The sequence below is a fragment of the Teleopsis dalmanni genome, chromosome 2 (assembly GCF_002237135.1).
Source record: "Teleopsis dalmanni isolate 2A chromosome 2, ASM223713v2, whole genome shotgun sequence".
NCBI classification, from domain to species: domain Eukaryota; kingdom Metazoa; phylum Arthropoda; class Insecta; order Diptera; family Diopsidae; genus Teleopsis; species Teleopsis dalmanni.
Window position 1 is genome coordinate 227706729 of NC_051847.1, and position 26979 is coordinate 227733707.

At 28.7% G+C, this 26979-nt stretch overlaps 1 protein-coding gene across 1 annotated transcript in view; it reads left to right on the forward strand.

Moving 5' to 3' along the window:
* LOC119681749 (protein similar) overlaps positions 1–22043 on the forward strand; it is a 46786-nt gene extending 24743 nt beyond the window's left edge. Inside the window, exon 7 of the mRNA XM_038095023.1 lies at positions 21898–22043. Coding sequence (XP_037950951.1) covers positions 21898–22043 — 146 coding nt within the window. The remainder of the gene's footprint in view (positions 1–21897) is intronic.
* The last annotated feature ends 4936 nt before the right edge of the window (positions 22044–26979 follow it).

Genomic DNA, 26979 nt, shown 5'->3' on the forward strand with positions numbered 1-26979 from the left:
ATAGCAAATAATATAATAATAAAGAACCAGGAAAAATGATAAGCAACGTGCTAACATTTTCTTAGTTTTATTAAATATTTTCTTAGTAAGAAAATATGTTACGTGAATGCATTTGTAATTCCTTTGCACTTGTACGGATAGTAGAAGTATGCGTATCGTAGTATCGTACTATCGCAGCATCGTATCTTATGTATACCACTGCAGTACATATTTTATATTTCATTAAGTTCATAAAAGGAATTGTGTGTTTGCCTGTCTGATTAAGTGTAATTCCGCATTGCTAAATACAAAAATCTACGCTTAATGCAGCAGGTAGTCGATAAAGTGTGGGTAGGGTCATAAGCCCAGATATGCTTCCGCTAGCAACCAGTCACCAGTCACCAGCAAAGATGTTGTGAATTCCCTACAGTTGCATTTTGACTTTTCAACTTCTTATGTACACAAATGAAAGAAAATTTATAAAAATGAAATATAGTTTCGTAAGGAAAGTAGATTTTCCTTACTGGCTTGCTGCTGCTGGTACCTTTCGTACAGTTTACAGCTTTATTTACACAAAATGTCAGTTATTTAGTGACTGGAAATCTACTGGTAGTAGTTATTGTTAGTTAAGCAGTTACTACTATTATTCCAGATGCAGTACTCGCATTTGTTTTGCGTTTACTAATCCTTGCCGGATGTTAACTGGTACCTTTTACACCACTATTCCTTCTCTATACTACTTGGTATTTGGCTATTCCTCTTGTTTGTTTGACTTGCGTAAAATATTTCATTTCATTTGTAAGACATGCAATGACTTATGATGATGAATGAAAATTGCGTGATATTTCGAATTACTAGAAGTGTAAGTGTAAGCAACTGAAACTACTTCGAACATATAAAATTTTAAAGAAAACTAAAAAAAAAAATAAATTAATACATAAGAACTCAGAATAGAATGCGAGTACACTTTATCTTTTATTTAAAAAGGAATTCTTATTAAATTCGTCTTCTCCTTTATTCAGAAGTAATAAATTGATGACTGATATAAATATAATAATAAATCGCTGCTTATTTATTATTTACTGCCTAATGTGATTTATTAAAGTTAATGAATTGATGAAATGTACTTTAAAATTTTTAAATTTACTTTCTTTAAGAAGTTTAAGAAGGACCTGTTGCAGTTTAATACTAGGAATGTTATGCATATCGTTTAGTGTTTGATATAGCATTCGTAAGAGTTGCATGTGCTCTCCTCTCCTCTCATTCCATGAACTACAACTAGTACCTGTTTTATTTACAGCTGTCACAATTGATACGTGCTTACATAGCTTGTCACGTTGTATCTGCAAAATATCTAAGGAATTGCATTTTTCCTGAATTTTTCGTAAGGTTTCATACGGTCTTCCAACAAATGAACATACATTTTTATACCACTTAATTCGATTCTGGCAACACCCGACATTTAAGTTTAACTGCTTTAACAAAATGTTTAACTGCATTTCTGTCCTTTGACATGATGTTCATCTTATTATTGTGAGCATGTAAACAGCATCCTATGGATTTTCATGTGGATGCATGGATGTGTGGATGCGCGTGCTCCCACATCTGTCACTTGCTCGAAGGTAGGTGCCGTAGTGCTGTGTTAGAGCAATTGTTTGTTGCAAGTCAATCATTAAATTTCTTTTTTATTACACTTTCTATTTCTATTTCAATTGCTTTACCCATTGCACGCCCCCTTTTTCACTTACGCTGCACCATTGTACGAATACGTTCAGTCGTTAAGCATATAAACTGTAGCGTACTAATAAAATTAAATGAACTTAAATAAAAAGCGCCAAATTTTATCTTGTCTACTGTTGTATTCTATACAATTTTTAAGTTTTTGAAGATTTTCATTGAAAGAATTTTATAATATCTCCAAGTGTAGTTAAACGCTGTTTTATGTATATGAATTTTAAACATATCTCCAACATTTAAGAACCTCTATTTGTGTGTGTGATTTCTTTAATTTTTTCATTTTTTGTGCGCGTAGAAAAATTGATAAAATATTTCTTTTGTTAGTAATAAAATTTTATATCTTTTTGCACAATGAATAAAAAGGGATCATTTTTGAATGGTTTAATTTTAAATTTAATCACCGCCATAAAATAAAGGAGTAGCTACTGAGCGGGTACTTCTTCCTTATTAAATATAAAAATGGTTAAATGAATTGAATTGCTTACTTTGCGGTATAAATTTCGTAGAATTTCATTAAAATTCGTAACAGCAAATACTTTGTGGTGGTTTCATTAAACTTTTATATAACCTTCAGATACAATTAAACTTATAATTATAAGTCGTTACCTTAAACGAACTAAAATCGAATAAAATCTAATGTTTGTAATGATTACAGAATTAAAACTTACCTTGAATACATAGAAGTGTAGATGCAGACTCAGATATTTTATAATGTTTTTGACTTATTAATATTGGAAATGATTATGTTTTTGTCATAACCAACTTATATTTACTCTGTTGCAATTAATTAATGTATAATTTAAACATTTTTATACAAAACAGATATTGACAGAAGAGTAAGTTCATTAATTACCACTATTTATATGTACAATTATCAGATATAAGCGTTTATTTAGCATTTACATATATATGATAGTCATTCCATGTGCTTACGGTTGTGAAGTTAATGCTCTTTAGTTTAAATACTAAAACCTTATGCTCATAAAGTACGAGTATCGTATATTAAGAAGCAGTGATTATCCAATAATGAATAATCAATTAATTTGTTTTAAGACGGCATTGACAAGAGAGAAGGTTTACTCTGTGTTCTTGTGATTTAATAAACTAAGATGTGTATTAATGGATTAATATATTACGAAAAATTGTTATGCTTATCGAAATTTGCATTAGGTTTGATTAGGTTAATCTATATACTGTATGCGCTGTACAATAACGAAACAGATCTAAACAAAAATTTTCGTTCTCCTTACAAAAGAAACAAAACCTTTGAAAGGAAGATTCAATCATAGTTATCATAGTTAACTAACCGAATGTGACTCTTCAGGAAATCATTTCTCTAAGATCATGAGAATTACATCTCAATGAGATTGCTAGATTTTTTTCTCAGTTAAATGCTATCAACTTGCGTATAGATCTGCGTATAGTCTGCATATCTTTGAATCTTGCCACCTTTTATAAATTTGCTCAATATAGGGAAATTTCACTAACTGCATGAAGCCAGCGTTATGACCAATTGACTTAGGCCTTAGGCATTTCGTCATGCTAGCTCATTTGCTTGGCGTTGTAGCGACATCTCGTTTAAATATACCTATCAGTCAAAAATCTAGATGTTCTGGATTACTGAATGACTGGATTCAAGGACTTTAAAGCACCTTGTCTATTTAATTATGTATATATGTGTATATTTTAATTCAACATATGATGAACCAACATAATATCAGTCATCAGGTGGGCCATAACTCAGGTGATATTTCCAGTTCGTTAGAAGAAACCTCAAAGCCTAGTTTAGTTATTTATTTTACAATCGTCAGTACATGTAATTAAGCTTTTTTTAATGAGATCCATGAAGTAATTTTGTGTTTTTTTAATTACTTGATATTTGAAAAAAGGACTTTATCAACATTTCGGATTAATTGTTTTTGAGATATTAAAATTTTTATGCGGGAAAATTCTTTTCAAATGGAGTTTTTCTTGAAACCTTACATCAAGATATTTAGCAAACATGAATTTCCATTCCTATATAAGTTTCTAAATCTTTTGGATCAAGGTGTCTGTATAATTGATCTAATATAAAAAAAATAGTTGAACAGTTTTCTAAATATTTTTTTATATGATGTAGTATGTATCTATAGCTTTGAAACTATTGTATCCATTTTTAAATTCATTCTTCATGTAAAACTAATACTAACATTGGAATTTCATAAAGCATAACGAAATGGTGAAAACGCCAAGAAATATGCAGTCTTTTGTGCACAACATTTAAAATTGCAATCGTTGATAAAACTTTTTGCATTTCACCGCAGATATATAAAAAAAGGAAAAAGGGAAAAAAATCAGAAAATGTCAATCGGCGAAGTGGAAAATTTTCATTAAATTAAAAAGCGCACAAAATGGCTAAAGAAAGAAAAATTTGTAGATGCAAGGATCAGACAAAAAGTATATTACTTTCTGCATATAATCATGGTGAGGAAATGATTACACGTATTCCGAGTATCAGCATTTCTGTTAGTTTTTTACAACCTTTTCCATTGTGCGCTCCTGCAAAAGAATCTAAATTTGTCTAAATAAGCTAAAGTAAGCAAAATTTGTAAAAAGTGTTGAAATTTCTAAAATTTTTCATAGACAATTGAAACTTTTCTTCATAAAACCAGTGAACAGTGAAAACGCATTTAAACAAATTATTTAAGAAAAAAATTTGAAGAAAATCTGTTTTTGACTTAGTAAAGAAAATTGGTGGTTATACTTTTAACAAATGCTAAATAAGTGTGGTTTAATCGTGTTTAATCAAAATTTTTAGTCAAGCATATTAACTTTTCATTATTTCATTGTTGCTATATATTTTGTTTGATAATTTGTTTAGACATTTGTCTATGAAATCTTTGTCATTGTTCACAAAAAGGAATTTTCCTTGGATAAAACCTAGACAAAATGATGCTTTTCTTGAGGTAATCAATCAAATTTAGAGGCTCTTTTATGTGTTCTTAAATCTGTCTGGTGCCGCTGAAATGTGTATTTTCATTTTCATCATTCATCAACTAAAACGGAATATATTTATATATATATAAATAAAGCGACAAACGATTGGAATTTTCGTACAGGCCTTCAAGTCTTCAAGCCTTTAGAAATTTGATGATAATAAAATTTTAATGCATTTAATGAAGTGCCAAATAGGTTCTACTTACAAAGTGAAAGGTTAATAAAAAAATAAAGACTGATTTGACAGCAATTTCTTGCTTTCCTCCCTTTATTTTTTTTATTTATTAACGATTTTTTTTTCTTTATACCATATTTACGAAAAAAATTGTTTTATTTTGTTGCATCGGTCGTTTTTATTAATGTGTTGCTATCAATTTGCACTGACTTCTACCCTATCAATATCAATATCAATTTATATTTTCAATTTTCTAGCCCCACGAGCGTCCAAGCTTATTCCTACCGCCCGCCTGGCTGATGACCCATCTATTTGAAGAGCCTTTGGCTAAATTTTAAATCAAAAATTGAAATCTCATTTTAAGGCTTTTTTTAAAATGGATTCAGTGCCTTAGATAGTTAACTTCACAGCGACTTGTCTTCTTAGTTAAGTTGTTGTGAATGATGCTCTTCTTAAAAAGTGTAATGTGAAATAACTTAATTCATTTGTTTTACCGGAAATATTTTCTAGGTATCAATATTACCATTAACTTTAAGGTTATTTTCGTATTTATATACTTTTATAAATTGTATATACAATATATAATTTATTTAATATTTAATCTATTCAAATTTTGAAAAAATTGAAACTAATATTTTAAATCCGCATTTGGATTTATATTTATTTTATGTCTTCGTTACAACGTATATTTGTGGATCACATATTTTAAAAACCAAGTTAATTTGCGAATTTGAAATCAAGTACCATTAATATGTACATCTTAATGCTGTTTAGAGATTTTTATTAAATATAATATTTAAAATAATATTTAAATATTTAAACTTATTTATATACAAGATTAAAAGTTTAGGTTAGGTTAGGTTATACCGGCGATCCCAGGGGATCCACTTAGGCCCAAAGGCCCATTGTGGTACCGTATTACTGAAAACTCAAGGGCTACAACCATCTAGAACCTTTGACACAGCTTATAATGCTATTTAGAGGGAGGTCTCAAAGTTCACCAAGATTCTCTAAAAAGAAGGCCACCAAAAATTTAATACAAGATTAAACGTTTAACGAATGTTAACGAAAAAAAAAATAAACTAAATTAGTGATTAAGATTAAGATTAAATTTTTATTTTAATATGTTGTTTGGATTCCGCCATTAGATATAAAACACAACATCATTCAAATATTTTCTTTGGTATATCATAGAATATTTGCCTCCTTTAAAGTAATGACTTATCGGTACATAGCTGACGATATTTCTATTTTAACATGACGGATATTCGTTTTTAAAGTGACAATAGTTTGATGATTATCTATATAAGTATAATAAACATGACCCCACACAAAAAAAGTAACATGTCGCATGATCGTAGTCAATTTAAATCAAAAAGTCCGGAAAATTTCTCATAAAAAAAAAATGACGAAAACAAGATTTATAATGTATTTTGTAGTATCGTTATATTGAAATCACATGTTCTCCACATCAATATCATTAATTTCATGCCAATCATGTGGCTGAAGCACCGATTTGTGTGACATCTTCTTTATATTTAAAAAATATAGCCTTATCACATCTCCAGATCAAATGCCAAAAGGTCAAAAGATCACACTTAAGTATAAATTATTTTCGTTTAGCAATGCTAAAAACATACTCCTATGATTTATCTATCTCAGGATTTCGAAATTTTAAGAATTTGGAAAGTTGGTTCAAGTCTAAAAGAACTAAATATTCTAAATCGTTTATTAGACTACTGTTTAAAAGTTTACTCCCTTTGGCTCTAAATATGTAAATTGAAATTTTAATCAATGACTCAAGTTTTTTAAAAGTAGTTCACACCTAATGTTAGTATAGTTTGAAAACTTTTATAAAAAACTTATTTAACTTTTAAAGGCTTAAAATTTGTATGCCACAAATTGATAGCACAGCACCGCACCGCACCACACCACTCCTCTCCTTCCACCCTAATGCAGTCAATGTAGAATGCAATGCAGTCAATTCCATTTTCTTATTTTGCTTTACAACAATTGCAATAATAGGATTAACAATGTGTAACTGCATGGCTTCGGCGTCAAAGTCAAGATATTCTGTGAATGAGAAAAAACTAAAAACTTCAAATGATGAAAATGGAAAATGGAAAATGGAAAAAAGAAAAAAGGAAAATCTAATGTAAAAAAATAGTAATCGCCAATTCGGGCAAATTGTGTGTCTATCAGTGTCTGTCTGCGTGCAACCGTTGTGAAAATCTGTGTGGATATCTGTGTTGTGCTGTCACTTGTCGGTTGTCGGTTTCGCTGTACTATAAGTTATTCGCGTAAAAAATATACACCCACATTCTTCCATTCGTATGTGCATATACTCAGATACATGCATAGGATTCAGGCTGCCTTAGTTTGATACTAGCCATTTTATGAAATTGACGTTTAAACCAGAAAAAAGTATTTACCAGAATTTACGTAGAAAAAATTTATATAGAAAGCAGCAGCGCTAAAGCTACCAACAGCAGGAATAACAGCAATAGCAGCAATAGCAGCAAAACCAGTAACAACTGTAAGTGACTTAAGGATATGTACAGGATATGCGCGTACTTTTAGGATTTTACAGATTTTCGCATATCAATGGGTGCATTCACCTACGGCATGCTCGCTCACTAAGTTGAAAACAGTTAAGTTTGACTATAGTTGACTATAGCAGAACTGAGCTGAGGAGTTTAGTTGAACTAAGTTGAAAAATATATAAATTTCCAACTGTGTTTGTGGGTTCGACTTACTGTGTGTCTGTTTGCATATTCGCATAATGCAAGTCTTATGCGTACAGAGATATCCTTCGTAAGCCGTAAAATGTTGCCAATATTTCTAGAATTTTATCAGCGTTACTTTTCTTGCGTTATTAAATGACGAGTGCGATAGCTGCAAATGAAATGTGTACTTTTGCATTATTGTTGTTGCGGCTGTGGCTGAGACTGTGGCTCTGAAATTGCTGCATTCTACTTCTTCTCTCGTTACTGATGTAATTGTCTAAATTGACAGCAGACGTTATTCTTGACATATTCAATGGAACACTTTTTCGTCGAGCGACGGCATTTAGCCGCATCATAAAACTTTCGGTTAAATGGTAAATAGTTGTAGAGCTCTGAAAGCTGTGGAAGCCGTGGAAGCTGTTGAGTTGTTGAGACGTCTTCGTTGTCATCATTATCAACAGCACATCAAGTTTATGTGCTTTTTAGTAGAATTCATGACGCATATTATTTCGATATTTGACTTTTCCTAGTGGAAATGCATTCCAGCAATAAGTGCTGTTATGCTGATTGTCTTTATTGATAAATAAATATGTTACTGCATACTGCATATTGCATACACATATGTGCTTATGAAAATGAGTACGAGTGTCTAAAATTTGATTTTTTATTTTATTTAACCAAAAGAGTTAAAAATATTCTATTTTGAAGTTTATTAAAAATGCATATAAAAAGATATAAAAGACGGTACTTACAGAAGTTTTCAAAAACTTTTCATATTGCACTTTGATAGAATTAATATGAAGATAAAGTTTTTGAACGACCTTTCATGTATTTTGATAATCAATAGCATTTTAAATTAATTTAATTGTTGAAACTTTTATGTATTATACTTTACTGAAAGTAGGCACAAACTTTTTTAAGTGTATTTACATTATTCGACCCACTTAAATATAAGCTTAAAGGGTTGTTTTCTGTTTTCAAGGAGGGAATAATAATTAAACTACTTAATAATGTGCGATTTGAAAGTTCCTACATAAAATCGTTCTAAAATTAAGAAAAAAAGAGTGTGTTTTTAAAGATTCAATGGATAGGATAATGCATAAATATTGTGTGGTGTATATAACTTTAAATTAACATATAATGAGGTTTCTTCGAACAGTAGTGAACTACAACAACAAACATTTTATTTTTTATATTATTTTAATTAATTGAATTTTTGGCTGACCATACAGCTGTTTTGAGTATTGCCAAATACCCATCATCAGTGGTCTTGGAAATAATTCCTGTATTTAATTATTCGTAGATAATTATTTTTGAGACTGCAAGTACTAGGAATCGAACTCGTGTCCTGCCAAATGTGAAGCTCAGAATCAGCGCACGTTAACCAACTGATCCAAAGCCGTACTTGACTTTTTATGTTCGCATATTTTTCTAGAGTTTTTGTTACTTTTGCTGTTAATGTTTTTATTAACAATTTTATTTGCTGTGTTCATATTGGACCGAAATCATAAACCAGCTGAGTTAATTGAGTTAATTAATTAATTATATTTTTATTTTTAATTGTTAAATTTCAATACTATTCTGTCCGTAGAGGCACTTTAATATAAATATGGCATAAAACTATTACTTTTTTAACATTAAAATGTTTTTGTAGAACTTTAACTACGAAGAATGCTTATTATTATTGTCATAATAATTATTATTATACTTATTATAATAATTATTACTGTTATTACTTTACATTTTCTTCTTAGTTTTTAGTCTTCCTATTTTGACTTGTAAAGAAGTATCTGATTTAAGGTTCAAGCATAAAGCCTTAAACTTCATTTATTGTTTCAACTCCATAGCTTAAAATTTATATTATATCCATCCAATATCTAATAGCTTTCTTTTCGTCATTATGAATATATGATCTGTTATTTTTGGTGTTGTAATATTTGTATGTATGTAAGGAAGTTTCTAGGTTCTAACTTCTAGTCCCCTTAAGTAATAAAAATTGCTCCGTAATGAGAATATTTTCACATTCTATTATATTTTTTATGCAATTGACTGAGAATAATTAATTTATGATATACTGATTAATTTTATTATAAATCACTAATAATGATTAGTGAGAACTCACTAAGAAATTAATGAGTAATGAAAAAACAACAACAAAAATTTGATTAATTTATTGAAATTTTTGTTGTTGTTTCTTCATTACTGTTCATTACTTAAATCTTAAAAAAATCTATGTTATATGTAAATCTTATTTATGATATTATTGAAACTAAAAGTTCTTTTAACTTATTAATTATTCAGTTATTAAGATTCTTTCTCGTTTTTACTTCTAACTGTTATATGGCGCAGAGGTGCATTTAATGAAAGGTTTTTGAGTTTTTTTTAATAACGAGTAACAACCCATCAGCTTTCAATAGAAAATTTAAATACCAATTTAGGTTCCTGTAAACTATATGGAAAGTTCTGTTATGAGTTTGAAAGTAACAGAATATATGTAAAATTTCATGAGATGTGAAGAGGTATAGGTGTAAAAAAATAATTAAAAATTAAAGAGACTCGTATCTTTTAGGGGTAAAGAAAATATTGCAGTGTTTAGCTTGCAACAATTTCTAGCCAAACTGCGGCTTTTTAAGGTTTTACAACTCTGAAGACAACTACTTAAATTCCTTATCAATATTACTAACTCTTGAAAAAGTTCATCAGCTAGAGTAGTTTTACGACTTACCTGCTAGTTTGTCTTGTGTTTCTTGTTTCCTTACCGTGCCGTACAATGCCTTTCCGTTTCGCGTATTCATTGGTGCAGTTTACAAATACGTTTTTTACGACTTTCTCAATAAACATAAAACACCTAAATTGCAACTCCTACATCAAACTGGGTTGCAGTTAAAAACATTTTTCGCTGATGTAATTTTTACAGCTGAAGATATCGTTCAAGTAACTCGTGAGAAGATTGACTGACTATCATTAGTTTATGTTTAACATCTTCTTTTTTTTCAATTCAACATTTTTCTCTTATTTTTTTTTCATACAAAAGTTTCTCTATGTAAGAATAAGCTTTTCCTACTATTTTTAAATACTCCTTTAGTCATTCTTTTTTTTTTCGTCTTGATTTTATGGGAAGTTGTTGCATCGAACAATTAAGTGTTGATGTTGTACAATACATTTTTTTCTGTATCTTTTGGCAGCTGCAACTTTATTAAGTAAACTTTAATGGTTTTGGTGTAGTTGGTCGGTTGGTTGGTTGGTTGGTTGGTTGGTGATTGGTAGGTAGCTTTGGCATTGGTTTTTGATATAATCAGTGCAAGCTGACTTCTTCTAGCAATTGCTTCAATTACAAATATATAAAAAGTTTCTCCTCTTTTTGCTTGTAATTTTTTCTATTTCACACTTTTTTGCTCTTCAATTAGTTCCTTAGCGAATTTATTTTTATATGTAGCTGCAGCTAATTGAAATTGTTGATTTCTCTGGAGATATTGTTTAGCAGTGATTTTCTATCCGAAAATACCCTAAGTTTCTATGTATATTATAAGAAAGTTTTTGTTATGTCGTTTTTAAGCACTTAAGCCATATTTAATTCAGTTAGTTTGACTAATTAAAAAATGGTTTACCAATTCAAATTTTTTGTTTTTAGACTTTAAGCTTAGAATTTAGTTTTTATGACTTTTATTGCAATAATTAATGGTTGTTTATTTACTTTTGAGATGAGATGATGTTTTGAGTTTAATTTCTGTTTTAGATTAATTACAAAATAACATTAGCTATGGAATATTGGTTAACCTTATGGTAGATAAATGAGATTATAATAAAGAATTCTTAACATTCTTAACATTTGGATACTTTATTACTTTTGCTGTAACTCTTTAATTGCAATGGTCAGTGTAGATGAATTAATTCATCCTGCTAATTATCTAGGCCAGGGCTGTCCAGACCAGATGCAATCGCGGGCCAATACAAATCACTATACATACGTTCATAATTGTTTTCGACAAAAATAAAAATACAGTTACAAAGTTAAATTTAGTTTTATAAATATAACGATTTAAATTAATTTATTTGCTATACCATAAAAATAAAATAATGTGGTTTTACTAGTACACCAAAAGAAAATTTGGGTAATTGTGGTAGACTAAAAACATTTCGCGAGCCGCACAAACATAACCCGCGGGCCGCATGTGGATTATGTCAGATTTAGTTAAAAGGTTATTAAAGTGCTTAATTGTTTCAGAAATATCTATCGTACTAAGGTAATTTTGTAAGCTTTTTTTTTTATTAAAATTAATTTGGGATATAATTTCAATACCTCGTTTCTAACAAATTTTAAATGATGGTGAACACTTGATCTTTGTGAGTTCTTGATTTTGTACTGCATATAATAAAGTCAATATTTGATACAACATAACTTCGACTTGTCCAAAAATTGTGATAAAATAAAAGTATACTCGGATTTTATATCAAATATCACTTATAATTATATATATATCATGGTTTTTAACAGTATTCAAGTTTAATTAAAATCAACCACTGCGTCTCACTCAGGCTCACTTCCGTTTACACAAATTTAGTATAACAATGTTTTTCCTTTTGCCATTAATTACACCTTTATACCGAAGTGTATAACCGAAGTGTTTCGATTTCCAAGATAGAAGGCACGTGCAAGGAATGAAGTTGAGATACTTTTGTGAAATTGTGGGAATGTGAGAAAAATGCGGGTGGATTGATGTTTGCAGTGCAAATGGTAGAATGGGCGTTGTGTTTATCAGTTTGCTGTCTTTGCAGCGCTTAAATTGTGTTAATTAACATGGTACTGTACAGGTGCGCTGTACGCCCATAAATAGGAGTACTCGTTTGTTCACAGTTATTGTACTTATATATATACAAAACTCACGGCGGCTACAAATAGCATAAACAAATACTTTAGCTGAACACTAATGTACACTTAATGAATTGTATAAAATTTGAATATTTTCTAACTAAGCAAACCTTAAGAATGTTTTAAATAGCAGACAACGAACAAACGAGCAAATGGATACACAAAAGAAAGGAAGGATACTACAGTTCCAGCAAAAGTCATTGGTCGGTTACTTTTAATTAATGATGATGTTGATATTATCTATAGGAGTAGTTGATTTTTGTTATTTGCATGCTATAATAAAAAGATATATTTTACTCATATATTTCATTTGCTTCACCTGGAACTAAAACATTTTATTAAAAACATTTCAATGGCTGTTTTGTTGTTGAAAAATATTATAACGTAGTGAAATATATATCTAAATTCTATATATATATCAAAATTTTTAATTATCAACAATTTAATTACTATTCAATTACGTTAAAATGTTGATTTCTTGATAGTTGTTGAGATTTTGTATGATGAATAACAATGAATAACGTAAAGGATGTGTTGACGTTTGCTACCAAGAACAAATTTTTCACAATCATTTTTGTCTTTATGCAGACCTTTAGATAAATATTTTCAAAAGGGAAAATTATGCAAATAAAGTTCAAGTTTTTCTTTTAAATAAAATATATTCAATAAAAAATTGTAAATTCAAATTGTAATTGCTCAGCTTCTTTTACTTTTTGTGCTGTGTATCTTCGATGTGTATCTATGCGTAAAAAGTTGACGAATTTTAGCAGTTTCTCTGTTTATTTTAACTTTGTGAATACGAACAATTCTGTTTCGTTCTTTATATAGTATAATTAAATTAAAAATAATTTTTATTTATGCACTATTCACAGTTGGATTACGCTAGAAATGATTTTGGTTTTGTCCTTGTGGTTTCCTTAAGTGTTACCATTAAAGAATTCAGCTTACAAGCACGAACAATCTATTTAGCATAGTCCAACAGTTTTATTTCCCTCTTATAATTTTATATAGTGCACTGCAGCTGTGGACAGCGTTTACCTAACCTTAGGATATCAAAGCTGAAACAGTTCAAGTGATGCCATTACTGACTTACTGCGAATTTCGGCCTATATTTCGGCAGAGCCCATACAAGTGCGTTTTGGCATTATTTCTTAGATACTTAAACCGCAATATTGCCACAAACCGTCAGTTGGCGTAGGTTGTCGAAATTTCAGCACACAAGCGGCATACCTCATTGTGGCATGCACTGTTTATGAACTAAGTCAGCCATCTTCCTTTGCCTTTGCCAAGCTAGCCCTACACGTGTTGTCATTGTGCAAATGTGTAATGCTGTAGGGAAGTCTCCATACTTTAATGTTAAACACACGCTGTTTTATGTGTAGATATGTGAGCCTTTATGTATAGGTTGCGTTGCGCTTTAGCGTGTGGAATAAATCTTCGTTTGTATTTCGATTTGTTTCATTTGGTTTTGGGCTTGTTTTTAATAATGTCCGTTTTTGCTGCCTTATTATGAATGATCACATTAGGTGGGTAAAAACATTAAACTTCTGTATAATTTATTATTACTGAAATATGTTCAAAATATTTATTTCAATTCCGTAAATTCAGCTGAGATACTTTAATATTTAAATAGCTTTGAATTGATGTATTATTATGACCCTCATTAAATGTGATTTTTGCTTTAGTATTTATTGTTTCATTTATGATGTTTTTTTAAATATTTCGAATTTAATATCTTTTAGAATTAAAACAATTATCAGAAGATTCGTTAATTTAGTGCAAAAACAATATTTTATCTGTACCTGTAAAATATAAAGGGTTTAAAAATTAGAAGCATAATGTACAAAATTTAGTTATTGGATAAACAAAAACATAAGAGTTGGTGTAAAGTATGGTCTATTTCCAGATCTCTGCATATACCGTATTCGTCGTTTTGGCCAGTCAATGTATCCAAACTACAAATTGAGTGTACTTAAAATTTCATAACTGTTAATAGAATTAATATATACAACTTGAATTTATCGAAAAAGTATCAGTTGGGACATAGTTCGAGAATGATGACAGTGTTTAAAAATAGACAAAAATGAGTCCATCAATAGAAATGTTTATAGTTATAGAGATTGAGATATAGTTATAGAGTTTTTAGATTTGTTAAGTAAATCATAATCGCATAATTCCATGAATTTAAATACGATCATGTTCAACTATTATGTGAAAATACAATAATTAAATTTATTTAGTATATCACTGGTTGGTTTTCTATTCTTGTGCTATCTCAAATTCAATCATTTTACTGAAATTATATACTTTCATTTTATATTGTACAAAATAATTAGTTTTATTCAATGCTTTCCATTAATATGAATTTTTTACGTTAGAATTAAAATTAAGATAAATTTGCATAATTGAAGTTTATTTTATATATTAAATATAACATATCTTAAATGTTCATGAATTATAAGTCATGCATAAACTTATTCCATGCAGGGAGTGTGTTTTCCATTTATGTGCAGAGATCTTTCTCTATCTGATTCAAACATCTGGTATTGTCCTCTTATGAAATTCTTCAGTTAATCTTTTGAAGAATTTTGATTTTGCTTAACTTCATTACGATTTGTCTTCATTTATCGCATATGCAATCAACCCTTTTCAATTTAATCCACCTCTGCGATTTATACGAGCACAAAAGCACAAAGGATATATTTGTAAATTTTCTTCTGGATTTTTGTTGTACGGTGTTGTATGTTGTTGTTGTTGTTATATCTTAGTAATGTTGCACGTTACGTTAAACTTTTGCATTTTGCAAGGTGGAATTGCAATTTTCTTCATGAATGACGGTTATGACATACGACGATGCGCACATGATTGTCTTAAGAAAGTTAACTTGGTATTCAGTTAGTTACTGCTGCTGCTGCTGGTGCTGGTGATGCTGGTGGTGCTGGTGTTGCTGCTATAGAGAATTATCCTTTTGTGTAGCTACCTTATGCATATAAAGTTGGCAATGACATCGACAGTATTGCACTCAAGTGTAAGGATTGTGAACATATTCAACGTTTAAACGATTTCATAAAATGAAATTGTTTCGAAATTGTTTATATCACATTTCGTGAAATTTGGTTTGGTATTTTGTTGTGTGAAGCTGACAGTATAAAATTTTATGTATGATGATATGCGCGTGACGTGATTTGGTTGGTGTATGGTTAAATTTATTTATTCTTTTATTACGACAGGTTATGGTAAATTGCTTGAAAAATAGTGATTGATTGTTTCAATTTTATTATCACTAGTTAACTGCATACGCTCATAATGTAAAATGAATTTAAAGATATATAAAACATATATAAAATATAATAATAATTTATTAAGAAATAACCGCTTCTTAAAATTACAAAAACCTTGTATTTAAATATATATTTTATATATGAAATTATAATTAATTTTTATTACTTCGATTAAGATTAGTTTTGAAGCTAATTTTTATTTTTATAGTTATCTAAAATAAAAATATTTGTCTTCATTCTTAACAGAAAGTCTTTCTTCATTTCTCGTCAACAATTGAAGTACTGAAAGTAGGAGTAATCAATACTCCTACTTTATAAACATCCAGATTTTACAATCCAAATCCAAACATAAAAAATGTTATAAAGAAAATCGTAAAAACTCTTGCATTATGGCTTTATAAAATTCAACTTACTACACTATTTCAACAACTGAAAAATTTTAAATTGTTTTAAATTGTTTTAAATTGTTGAAGAAATCAAAGGTCAATGCAATGTGCACATAAAATATCATTTCTAGTATCCTATTACCTTCTTTTGATTCTTCCACAGTGAAGACACTAATCTGCTACTTGTAAATTGTACACGTATGAATGTACACTTGCTTTTATACTAATTCGTAAATATTGTAAGATGTTCCCATATACTAACATTTGTTCTTACAAATGTATATAAAATCAGAATCCGCAAACAAATCCTTGATTTATGCACACATCCTGAAAGCACAAATATCATTTATTTCCTTATCCACTTGTGCCAATGCATGCTACCTTCTTGTCGAACATCTTCAGCAGTAAAGAATTCTCCGCACGCCCGAGAAACATCCTCGAACATCCATCCGCTTGCCTTAACCCAACCATAAAGCCACGTACGTACTTAACAGTTTTCGCCAATAAAGCGTTATGTGCACAGACAGAAAAATGATGATGCTCATAAGTGCATCAGTATAAACATTGACCACAACAACTATTACTATCGCCACAACTACACACATCTCCACACACCCTATACATATCCCTATACACACCTAAGCCTTATAATAAACCTCACCTTCTGCTGCAGCTACAGCTACAGCAACAGTTCGTACGTCAAATCGCATGTGTAATGTAAAATCAAATGAAAACAAACTATCGTCAGGGCATCATTATCATGCTGGTCAATGGTCGTCACCGTCTTTATAGTTGGGTTGGCTATAGATACTTTTTGTATCTGAAATTTTTGCAATTGCAAAGCTCAACAATGTTTTCAACTTGTTTATATATATATATATTTTTGTTCTGTATTAAATCCAACTTATTCGTTATTTTTCCGAATAAAATGATGACGATGATTTACTTTTATGTGATTTCGTTTAAGGATTTACTCTGGAAATCAAATGTGGCTAGCGTGTACTTATGTGTGGTGCAGTAACTCTTGCACTTTCTTGATAATCCTTCGGTCGATTTGTCTGTTTGTGCTTCTGTTCAAGGATGCATATATGGCATCCATGCATGAGTGTCTCTCTGTCTGTCTGTATGTCTGTCAGTTAATCTGTTTGATACATAACCTTGAATGTGGCTTGTTGTTTTCATTGTTTTTGTTATTACTATTGTTGGTATTGTTTTGTTTGTGTATATTTGTTTATATTTTCTATTTATTCTATTTAAAGAGAGTGCAATTTAGCTGCAGTATCTGTTAGCTGGTGGCATTCATTTATGGAATTCCACTTGCAGCGGTTCGCTATATGCTTAAGAATGTTAACGGATAAATGTCTTTATGTGTGTATAATAAAACGATTTTTGTTTTAGTTTCCAACAAACAGATTTCTGTTCATAAATTCTATTTCATTTTTTTTATTCCATTTCTAACTGCTTTGTTATGGCTGATATTGATAATGTGACAAGAAATGTCTAAATTTAAAGTGTGCAAAAATTTTATAGAAGTTGGCGCAGTTTCATAATTTTTGTCAAAATTGAGAGTAACCATTGAGAGCAATTTGTCATTTTGATGAAGTGAAATTAATTTGCATTGGTTTTATAATTCAATGATCTATGATTTTTTTTTACAGTATAAAAAAATGATCCGATGCGCTAAACTAATTATCAAAATTTTTAATATATTTAAAATATAATATATTTAAAAATGAAAATAAATTGACTGAAGCCTATTGTTTGCTACAATAAAATAGTTGTATTACTTATACGATTATATCCATGGTTGCAGAAATGTGGCGTTGATCCGATTTGTATGAAATTTTTTAAAACCAACAGATAATATCTAAACATACTGTGTCATTAATAATATAGTAAATTTCTTTTTGAAATTTTGACATTCAAAATGATTTATTAAGATTTTCTAGAAAAATTTTGCTACTTTCTTATTTTCCGATTCTTTTTCTTTTCTTTATGTTTTCTTATTACTGTTAACTGGCTCTTTAAACTTTGTTTATTTTATTTTTATATATATATAAACTAGGTTACTTTTCCAAATAAAATGATAACGATGATTTACTTTTATGCGATTACGTTTAAGGATTTACCTTAGAAATCTAATCTGATTGCTTGTATGAGTATAGTATGGGGACTTACTTCGTAATATGTATGATTTTACTTTAGAGGGCAAATTAAATGCTGTATTTCATTTTCAATGTTTGATTAAATTATTTTATGACACTTTAAACATATGTTTATATTACGTGGTTAACCAACTTCATTCTTATTTAAACATTATGTGCCTGTGTGAACACAAGATATTAGAGTAATGCTGTATATCGTTTGATCTTTTACCTTAATGTAAAAATATCTCTTAGTGGATTACATATACTTTATCCTAAAAGAATATATTTGGTGAAAATATTTGAAGAACTTCTATTCGCTTATTTTCTTTCCTAAGAAAAATGCAATTGAGTTGAAAAATATTTGCATATATATTCTAAAACATTGGCAAGGCATTCATTCATCAAAATTGCTATATATATTATATATCTGAGAAAATATTTGTCATTAATTTTTCTACTTAAACCGGAAAACTTTCTTTGTAAAGGACGAATGAAGTTCATGTACGAAACATTGAAACAAACCAAAAGCATTTTGCTTTGTATTTTTTTTTCGTATTGTTTTGGTTTATTTATTTAAACCTTAATACTACTTGGCTCAACGTTTTCTTTCATTCAACAAAATGCACTAAAACGTCAAACGGAAGAAATATGTTGCAAACGTCTTGTTGCACATATCCCTGCGCTGCTTGGCTCTGTTCTGTGAGTTCTACGCTTGTAGAAGATTTGCAGTTGTAGTAACTCCAATCTACAATACTCCAATACTTCACTGCTTGCATGCATAGTCTTGTGCGTTGACCCTCAAATTCTCGTGAGAGTAAATGTACGCTATCTGCAAGCAACATAAATTCCTTCTACTCCTTTAAAATAGTTAAATGTGAAAATAAGTTTTCGAATGCAAAAATCAGCAGCAATATTACGGTGCAACATGCTGTTTTTGTTATATGTGCTTGCATCAATTCTTCTATTCTTTTCTTGGATTATTTTTTCGGGATAATGTCAACGTTGATGAAAAGGCGTCAGCTTGTCAAAATCAAGTTATATAACTTTTTAAAACAATTCTATTAAAACTTTTGAGCTTAAAATATCTTCGTAACTTAGTAGTGAAAAGTTACATAAATATAAAGCTATTTTTAACAACATCACCGCAATAGCTGCTGAGAGATTATGCTAATAAATTTAATTTGAAATCGTTTAGAAGAAATTAAAGCCTAGAATTTTTCCTAAAGTTTTTTTTTGTGGTCATATATCAAAAATATTTAATTTCACTGGCTTAACTTTTATGATAATTATATAAATCTTGCACAATGTGTATGATTATTCGTTTTTATACTTCCTTGACTTGACTATCTGCTCTCTATTCTTTGTCTTTTTTCCTATGCCCAACAAATTAATTTGTAAATGAAAGGAAACGTATAAAACTAATTTTCTGCTTCTGATTTCAAATTAAACGAATGAATTTGTTTTTATCTTCTGCACAAAACATATAATTTATTCTGTGCGTTGAGTGATTTTGTTGTGTTGAGGCTGTGATACAAAAGTTTAATGAGCTTTTGTGGCATTTAAAAGATATATGTGCCACGTGCTGTTTATTGTCTTACTAACACAAAAATAAAACAATTTCAGAATCAATAACTTAAATAATTTAAATTATTGATTCTAATTAAATTAAAACACTCTATAGAGCTGAGGAGTGTATTTGATTGGCAGTGTTTAACTGTGATAGCCGAGGAAGTTCTCAATGGGTTCTTTGCTAATAGCTGAAGCAAAGCAGTTTTTTATTTTAAGTAGCATTTCTAGTTGCAGTAACATTGAAAGTAACATTAACATAACTAAAAATTGAAATGTATTTTATGAAGTAATTATATGACTCTAAAATCTTTAACCCCCCACATAATACCTATATGTAATTTGTAAAGTTTACTTCTTTGATAGTAAAAAGTAAGTGCGTCGTATAAAATAAAGTATAATGAATAAGTTTTTCAAACATTTTAGTACTGAACTCCTAATTGTGCCAGCAGCAATGGTACTTAGAAAACATCTTTTAAGTTCTTCACTGAATTGTTTTCTTTTGGTTTTGCTCAAACAATGACACTAAATTAAAACTAACAACGCCTTAAAGTATGCATTAAATTGTTGCCAATTTTTCTGCCTTATTTGTTGCCAACTTAGTACTTGAACATTTTTTCCACTTCTATCCTTTAAATTATTTAAATCATTATGTTTATTATTATATAATCGACTTTATCTTTTTATATATCCTTTGTATTATATAACACTTTCTACTGCTATTAACTTTTGAATTAAGTTAAGCATTGCTTGTATGCGTGATAAAGTGAAAGAGTTGATTTTATACATTGCGATATTTTCTATGTATATTATACATTATCCTAATATATAATGTTGAACATTTTTTATTCATTTTAAATTAATTTAACTGTAGATCATATTAACTATTGAACATATTCTAGTTGAAAACTAATTGTGACGTATCTTTTTATAAATGCTTAAAGTTTCCATGTTATGTAAAAGTTGTGGTTTTTGTTATAGACAATATAATACTTAATTTAAATTATTAAATAATATTTGTTACAATGTATGAAGTTAGGTAATTCATTACATTATTTCACATGTTCAATGAGTTAAGTTCAAATTTATTAATTTGCAACCGAAACCACATTTATTTATTTGTATAAAGTATTTATTACACAAGTTTAAAATATCTTAAAATTGTTTGTTACAGCATAGAAAATTTCATTGAAAGGATATATGGATATGTATTCCAAACATACCTTTATGAGTGCTTAACTTTTGGATAAAAAATTATTATTGCAATTCTATCATAAACCTTTTTTTTTTGAATTCTGAATTTATAATGTTAAACTTCTAACAATTTGTAGGAGCAAAAATGACTCAATTTCCATATTCTCGAACTTTTGGTATTATTTAAGAATGTCGTTTCTTTGACACATTCAAAGGAATCAAAGAATAAAATGACTTATAAACTATTCTTCAATTTTGTGTACCACTAATACTTAAATTGAATTTGTAACTTAAAAAAATTTATAAGAACCTTTATTTGCTCATCAAATTACAAAATAAAAAAGATATTAAATATTTTTATGAAAAAAATGCTTACAGCATTTCCTAAAGTAATTAAAACATACTCTACTGAATAGACATATTACGTATAAATTGGATACATATCAATTTTGCATTAAAACTACTCCACACATGCAAATTTTCAACGATTTAGTTATAACAAAATAAGCAATAGTCAAAGTGCTAGGTGGAAGCACCAAAAATGTATCAATTAAGTGACAAAGACGAATCCAGAAAATAAAATAATAAAACAGCGCCAAAGATGAGCAAGGATACTAGGACTAAAATAAATTTTTAATTGAATATACTTTAAGTTAGCGTTCAGGGTATAGTTAAAATATATAATTTTGATAAAATCAACACAGTTTTTTTTTCTACTATACTGCAACTATATTATGTTATAGCTTTGAATTACCTTCGGAACAATTTTATTTATCAACTTCATTCTGTCATAAGTTTAGTTTTATTTTACCGAATTTTACCGAATTAATTAATTGAATTTTATTACTTTATGTTTTCAGTGCTAAGCAAGGGCCAAGGGGAAACATGCCGTTATCGTTTTCTTGGCAAACACGGTGGCTACTGTTGGATTGTAACTCAAGCTACTATAGTCTACGACAAATTAAAACCGCAGAGTGTTGTTTGTGTTAATTATGTCATTAGGTAAGTCGATATAAGTTTCCAATTTATTAGAATTACTAAACCTAAATATGGTTAATGAGTTGAATTCAAAAAGGATAAATAAAAGCATAATTTGCTTTTGCAAATATAAGCTCTAAAATATATTATGCACTCAAAGCTAAATTTTAGTTATTTTTTTTAATATAATATTTATAATACATTTATTTAATTAAAACATTATTGACTAGTCAAACCAGAAAAGCCAAACTCCCATTAAATATTTATATAATTTGTTAATTTTGTGTTTTGTTAAATAATAGAATGTACAGTTGAATTTGTAATTTTTAAATATTTAATTAGAAATTAAATAAATTATCTAAATCTGAAAGAATTTGTCATATGTGTATATTCATATTTTTACAGTGTAATATGCCATTTTTGAATACACTGCAAAAAAGTTTGCTTCATTGAACTGTAATCAAAAATGATTTATCTCAAAATTGATGTACGCGTGTGTGCCTTCGTGTTTATTTAAATGATTATTTATTTATTTATTTTTTTTTTGCAACGCAATTATTGTATAAAATTTACTACAATCGTGCTGGGTTTCAGCAGATAATTTTACGTAAAATCCCACAGAATAACACATGTGTACACGCATTTATGTAATATGTAGGTGGGTGATGTGGAATACTTTTCATATTATTGTCATAAATTTTGACATCAAAAGCTGTGCGCAATTGTCAATTTGATTTGGTTTGTTAATTTTTCTCTCAAAATGTGATGATGATTATTGTTCGTGTGTCTAATGCTGCTGGCACCAGCAGTGTAAAATTACAATGATTTTCAATCAATCAACAAAATTCAGAAAAAATATTTCAAATCAAATTTTTAAAAAGGTATTCCGTCCTTTAGATAGCTTAGTAGACATTTTGAATTTAAGATCTAGAAACTTTTTTCCATAATGATTTTTTATTCCATTGTATATTTTAACTTTTCTGTGTCAATTTTTCATGAAGTCACGTTTTTAACAAAGCTAAAAAATTTTAGTATTAACTCTTAGATTTTACTGTTTTTATAAAAAGATTGAATGAAGAAATTTGCGATGCAAAAGAAATTGAAATTAATTCGTAACTACGTGACGTATGAGTAACACAATTCCTACGCGGTTGTGTAATTAAAAGCCGAATTCAAAATTCAAACTATATTATTATATTGAAGTATTAGATATTCAGACTTTAAATAGATTAGGATTTCTTTAGGTTACATTATAACGTATTTTCCTTGTTATTTTTTGAACGCGTGAAATGTTATGTTTAGACAGCTAAATTTCCTTAATTTCGTAAAAATGAAATTAAGTTAAATTCGAAAGTGGTCATACTGCCCCAAATTAAGGAAATCATATGTTTTTTGTTTACAATTCGAAAACGTCATTTATATCTGGGAAACTTTAAAAGTTGATTATTAAAACAATAAAGGATGACGTTCAATAGTTTTATTAGCTTTAATGGATTTCAAGTATATGAAACTCTATTTTAAATTAATAACAGTTACAGTTCTTTCTTTATATTCAAATTTAAAAATTTGCACTACTTTCAAAATATTTTCCCGGTTTTATTAAAGTCAACATTTATTTTAAAAAAATATAATTTTTTCTTTATCTAATCTTTATCTTTTCCTTTAAATTTTTCTGATGCATAGTTGCATTTAAAATGTCCGTTAATTTCAGCCTTCGTCTTAACGAAGGTAAGGCAAATTTCGTTAATTTCGTTCTAACCTCAAAATTGAATTTTGTATGGAAAAACGACTTAATTTCGCTGAAACGAAGATGAAATTAAGATTTCTGCGAAATTAAGGTGTGTCTGAACATAGTATAAATGTTAAATTAGAAAACCATTATTTTGAAATAAGCATAAGCATTGTGATAAATTTTTTTTTTATATATTCTAAAATCAAATATGTTACTTTATTGAAATATGCTTGACTATAACGTTTTTTTTTCATTTGAGTTATATAAGCACACTTCAGTATTTATTTAAATTGTCGGATGGAATAGCTTTACATATTGTCTATTTCAGTAAAAATGTCTTTCAAAATTTCTGTTTCAGAAACAATATGCATTATATTATTATTTCTTATGAATTGTGCAAATATGTTCATTCGATTGTATAAATTAATATTTACACTTCAAAGATTTTAAATAAAAAATCAATATTCACATTATTGAAAAGTATACACACATATGTGTTTAGTCAAGAGCTTGATTCTCTGATTTTATTAAGAAATAAGAAATTACTGCTTGGGTTGTATAAAAAAGGCTTATCACCACAGGGTTTTGAACATATCTCAATAAATCTCTTTTCTTTTTTTACAGCTAAGGTAAGTAGAATATTTTTTTTTTAATAACAATATGTATTATCAAAAGTTTAGCAATGAGTGCATAAAATGTTGATTAGAAATTAATTTGTATATTTTTTTTAAAGAAAATTTAATTGTCAACACGAGATTTTAGGTATTATTGTTATATATATGTTAAATATTTAAAGTTTTCTTAGTGTTGCCGAGAAAGCTACGCTTTCTTGTAATGCCATAATGACAAGGAAGCTATTTTTAAAATTTAGAGGGTTTTCGAAGTACAGAAAAGACAAGGACAAAATTTTTGTTAATTTATTAAAATTTGGCTGACCATACAACGGTGTTTCCGAGTATTGAAAAGTACTCATCATCAGTGGTCTTAGAAAATAATTGATTTGCTAAGTTAGTTTATAGTTGGTATATAATTTGTTCAATATCTTAATACTAGCAACAGTCTAGTTTGTCGATAGGGGTACGACTTAACTAAAAGATACATTACGTATCAATTCTTTTATACTTTACTAAATCTATTTTAAGTTTGTTTAGTGTGATTTTTTCCACGTGTTTTTTTATACTTGTTAATAACACGCAGACGTGTCAGGGACGACTTCATAAGTCACTAAAATTTAATCAATTGCAATTAACGCCAGCTGCGTTTTCAATGTCAACATTTTTTGACTGCTGCTTTCGTCATTTTTCAATTAATGAAAAATTGAATTTTTGTCTAGGAATATACACGCTTTTTCTATAGAATCATTAATAAAAATGTAAGTACTGGCACTGAGTGTAGATACTATATAACACATGCTACTTTTATTTGTTGAATAAAATGTTCTTTATAAATAACTCTCTTTTTTTGGGAATGTTTGTTGAAATACCACCGATGGTGCCACTGAGTTATACGTAATCTACGTTCTACTTAAATATTTTTTTAATAAAATAATTTTTAAAAGATATATATATTCTAAAAGATATGTTTGAAACGTATAAATGAAATTTATTATTCACTTGCCACAAGTTAGAATGAATTTCTATTTGTTCTTCATTTATATTACGTGTATAATTGTTGTAGTTATTTTTAATTTATAGAAGTTGTGTAAAATAATCTCAATTATAGGTAATAATTGTTTTTTCCAAGTACTGGTACTGGTATAGTGCTTTAAATATATTATTTACTGCTACTATTATCTACCATGCAGAAGCTACAAGCTGCTCAAAGTCAGGCTCAAAGACTACAAAGTGCCATGGTACAGCCGCACGAATGACATACTAAGAGACATTAGAATAGATCCGGTTAAAAAATACATAAGAGACAGAGCCCTGAAGCTATATGCGAAAACAGACAGGCTGTCCTACTTAGCACTATCAAATCTTAGAGTAATGACTAACCGCACGGTGCGATACGTAGATCTTAGATCAGTCATTGAATAATCACGAAGCTTATGAGGAATACACAAATTAGTCAGTGAGATGGGTGGCTTAGATGCTATATGCTATAACTATATTGGCATAGTACTTTAAATACATTATTTAAATTTCTTATATTGAAGAAGTCTTTTATTACCTATTCTAATATTACTCATTAAAAATAATATATTATGTTAATAGTAGCATTTTAATTCGTCGTACTAAAGCCCTCATTCCTTAGAATTATCTGATGCTTGCTAAAAACATAAGGAAGCATTTGCGCAACGCAGCCTTGACTCAGTGTCAGTTAACTTTTACGTCATTCTATATTTTTCTGTTTGCTATTATAAAAAGCATATTCAATATATTATATAGCACGTAAACAGCTAATATGTACGCAAATTTAAAAGCAGTCGTAGGTTCTCATTTTACTCATATTTACATTCGTTCTCAATGCATTCGAGAGAATATCTTAGAAGAACCAATTGCATGTTTAGTCGCAATAGCATGCAATGTTCTAAATTGCATTGTACGAAATGCACTCTCGAAATAACGAGTCCATTGGCCTGTTTGAATTATAAATCTCACTGATTTGTTTATTCATTTGGCATTTTTTCATTAAAAAAGGTGTGTCATTTTAAAATAGTTTAATTGTTCAAATGTGAGCACTCTGACGTATAACATATTGTACAATGTATACACAATTTCAATTGAATAGTTTTATTTATTGCATATAAGCTGAAATATAAATGCAAAAACATTGCCAACAAATGAATAAAAAAATAATGTATGTTTGCATTGCTGTATTGTTTTAGAATTTTCTAGAGACTAATGGTCTGGCCTTGCTGCGTATCTTTTTGCCTTAATGACGCGTATAAGTGATTTTTGGGTGATTATTGGGTATGTAAGGTATTTATAATAACAGCGTAATTTATAATATATTTTCTTTCCATACAATTGAGTCAAAAATGATCCCGAATTTATAAATACCAACACTCTTAGAAAACCCTTTTCTAAGTCAATAATACTACGTTTGTGTTAAGCCCACAAGTTTAAGTAGTTCTTAATTTTTTTTTTTAATTTTGTTATTGTATATATTTTTATAGTTGATTAGTAGTGATTGATTATTTTATTCTCAGTACATATGTTTTGTAAATCCTATTGCATTTTCGTTCTAAATTAAAGCTACGTACAACAGAAGTCAGTTTGCTCGAAGCTTG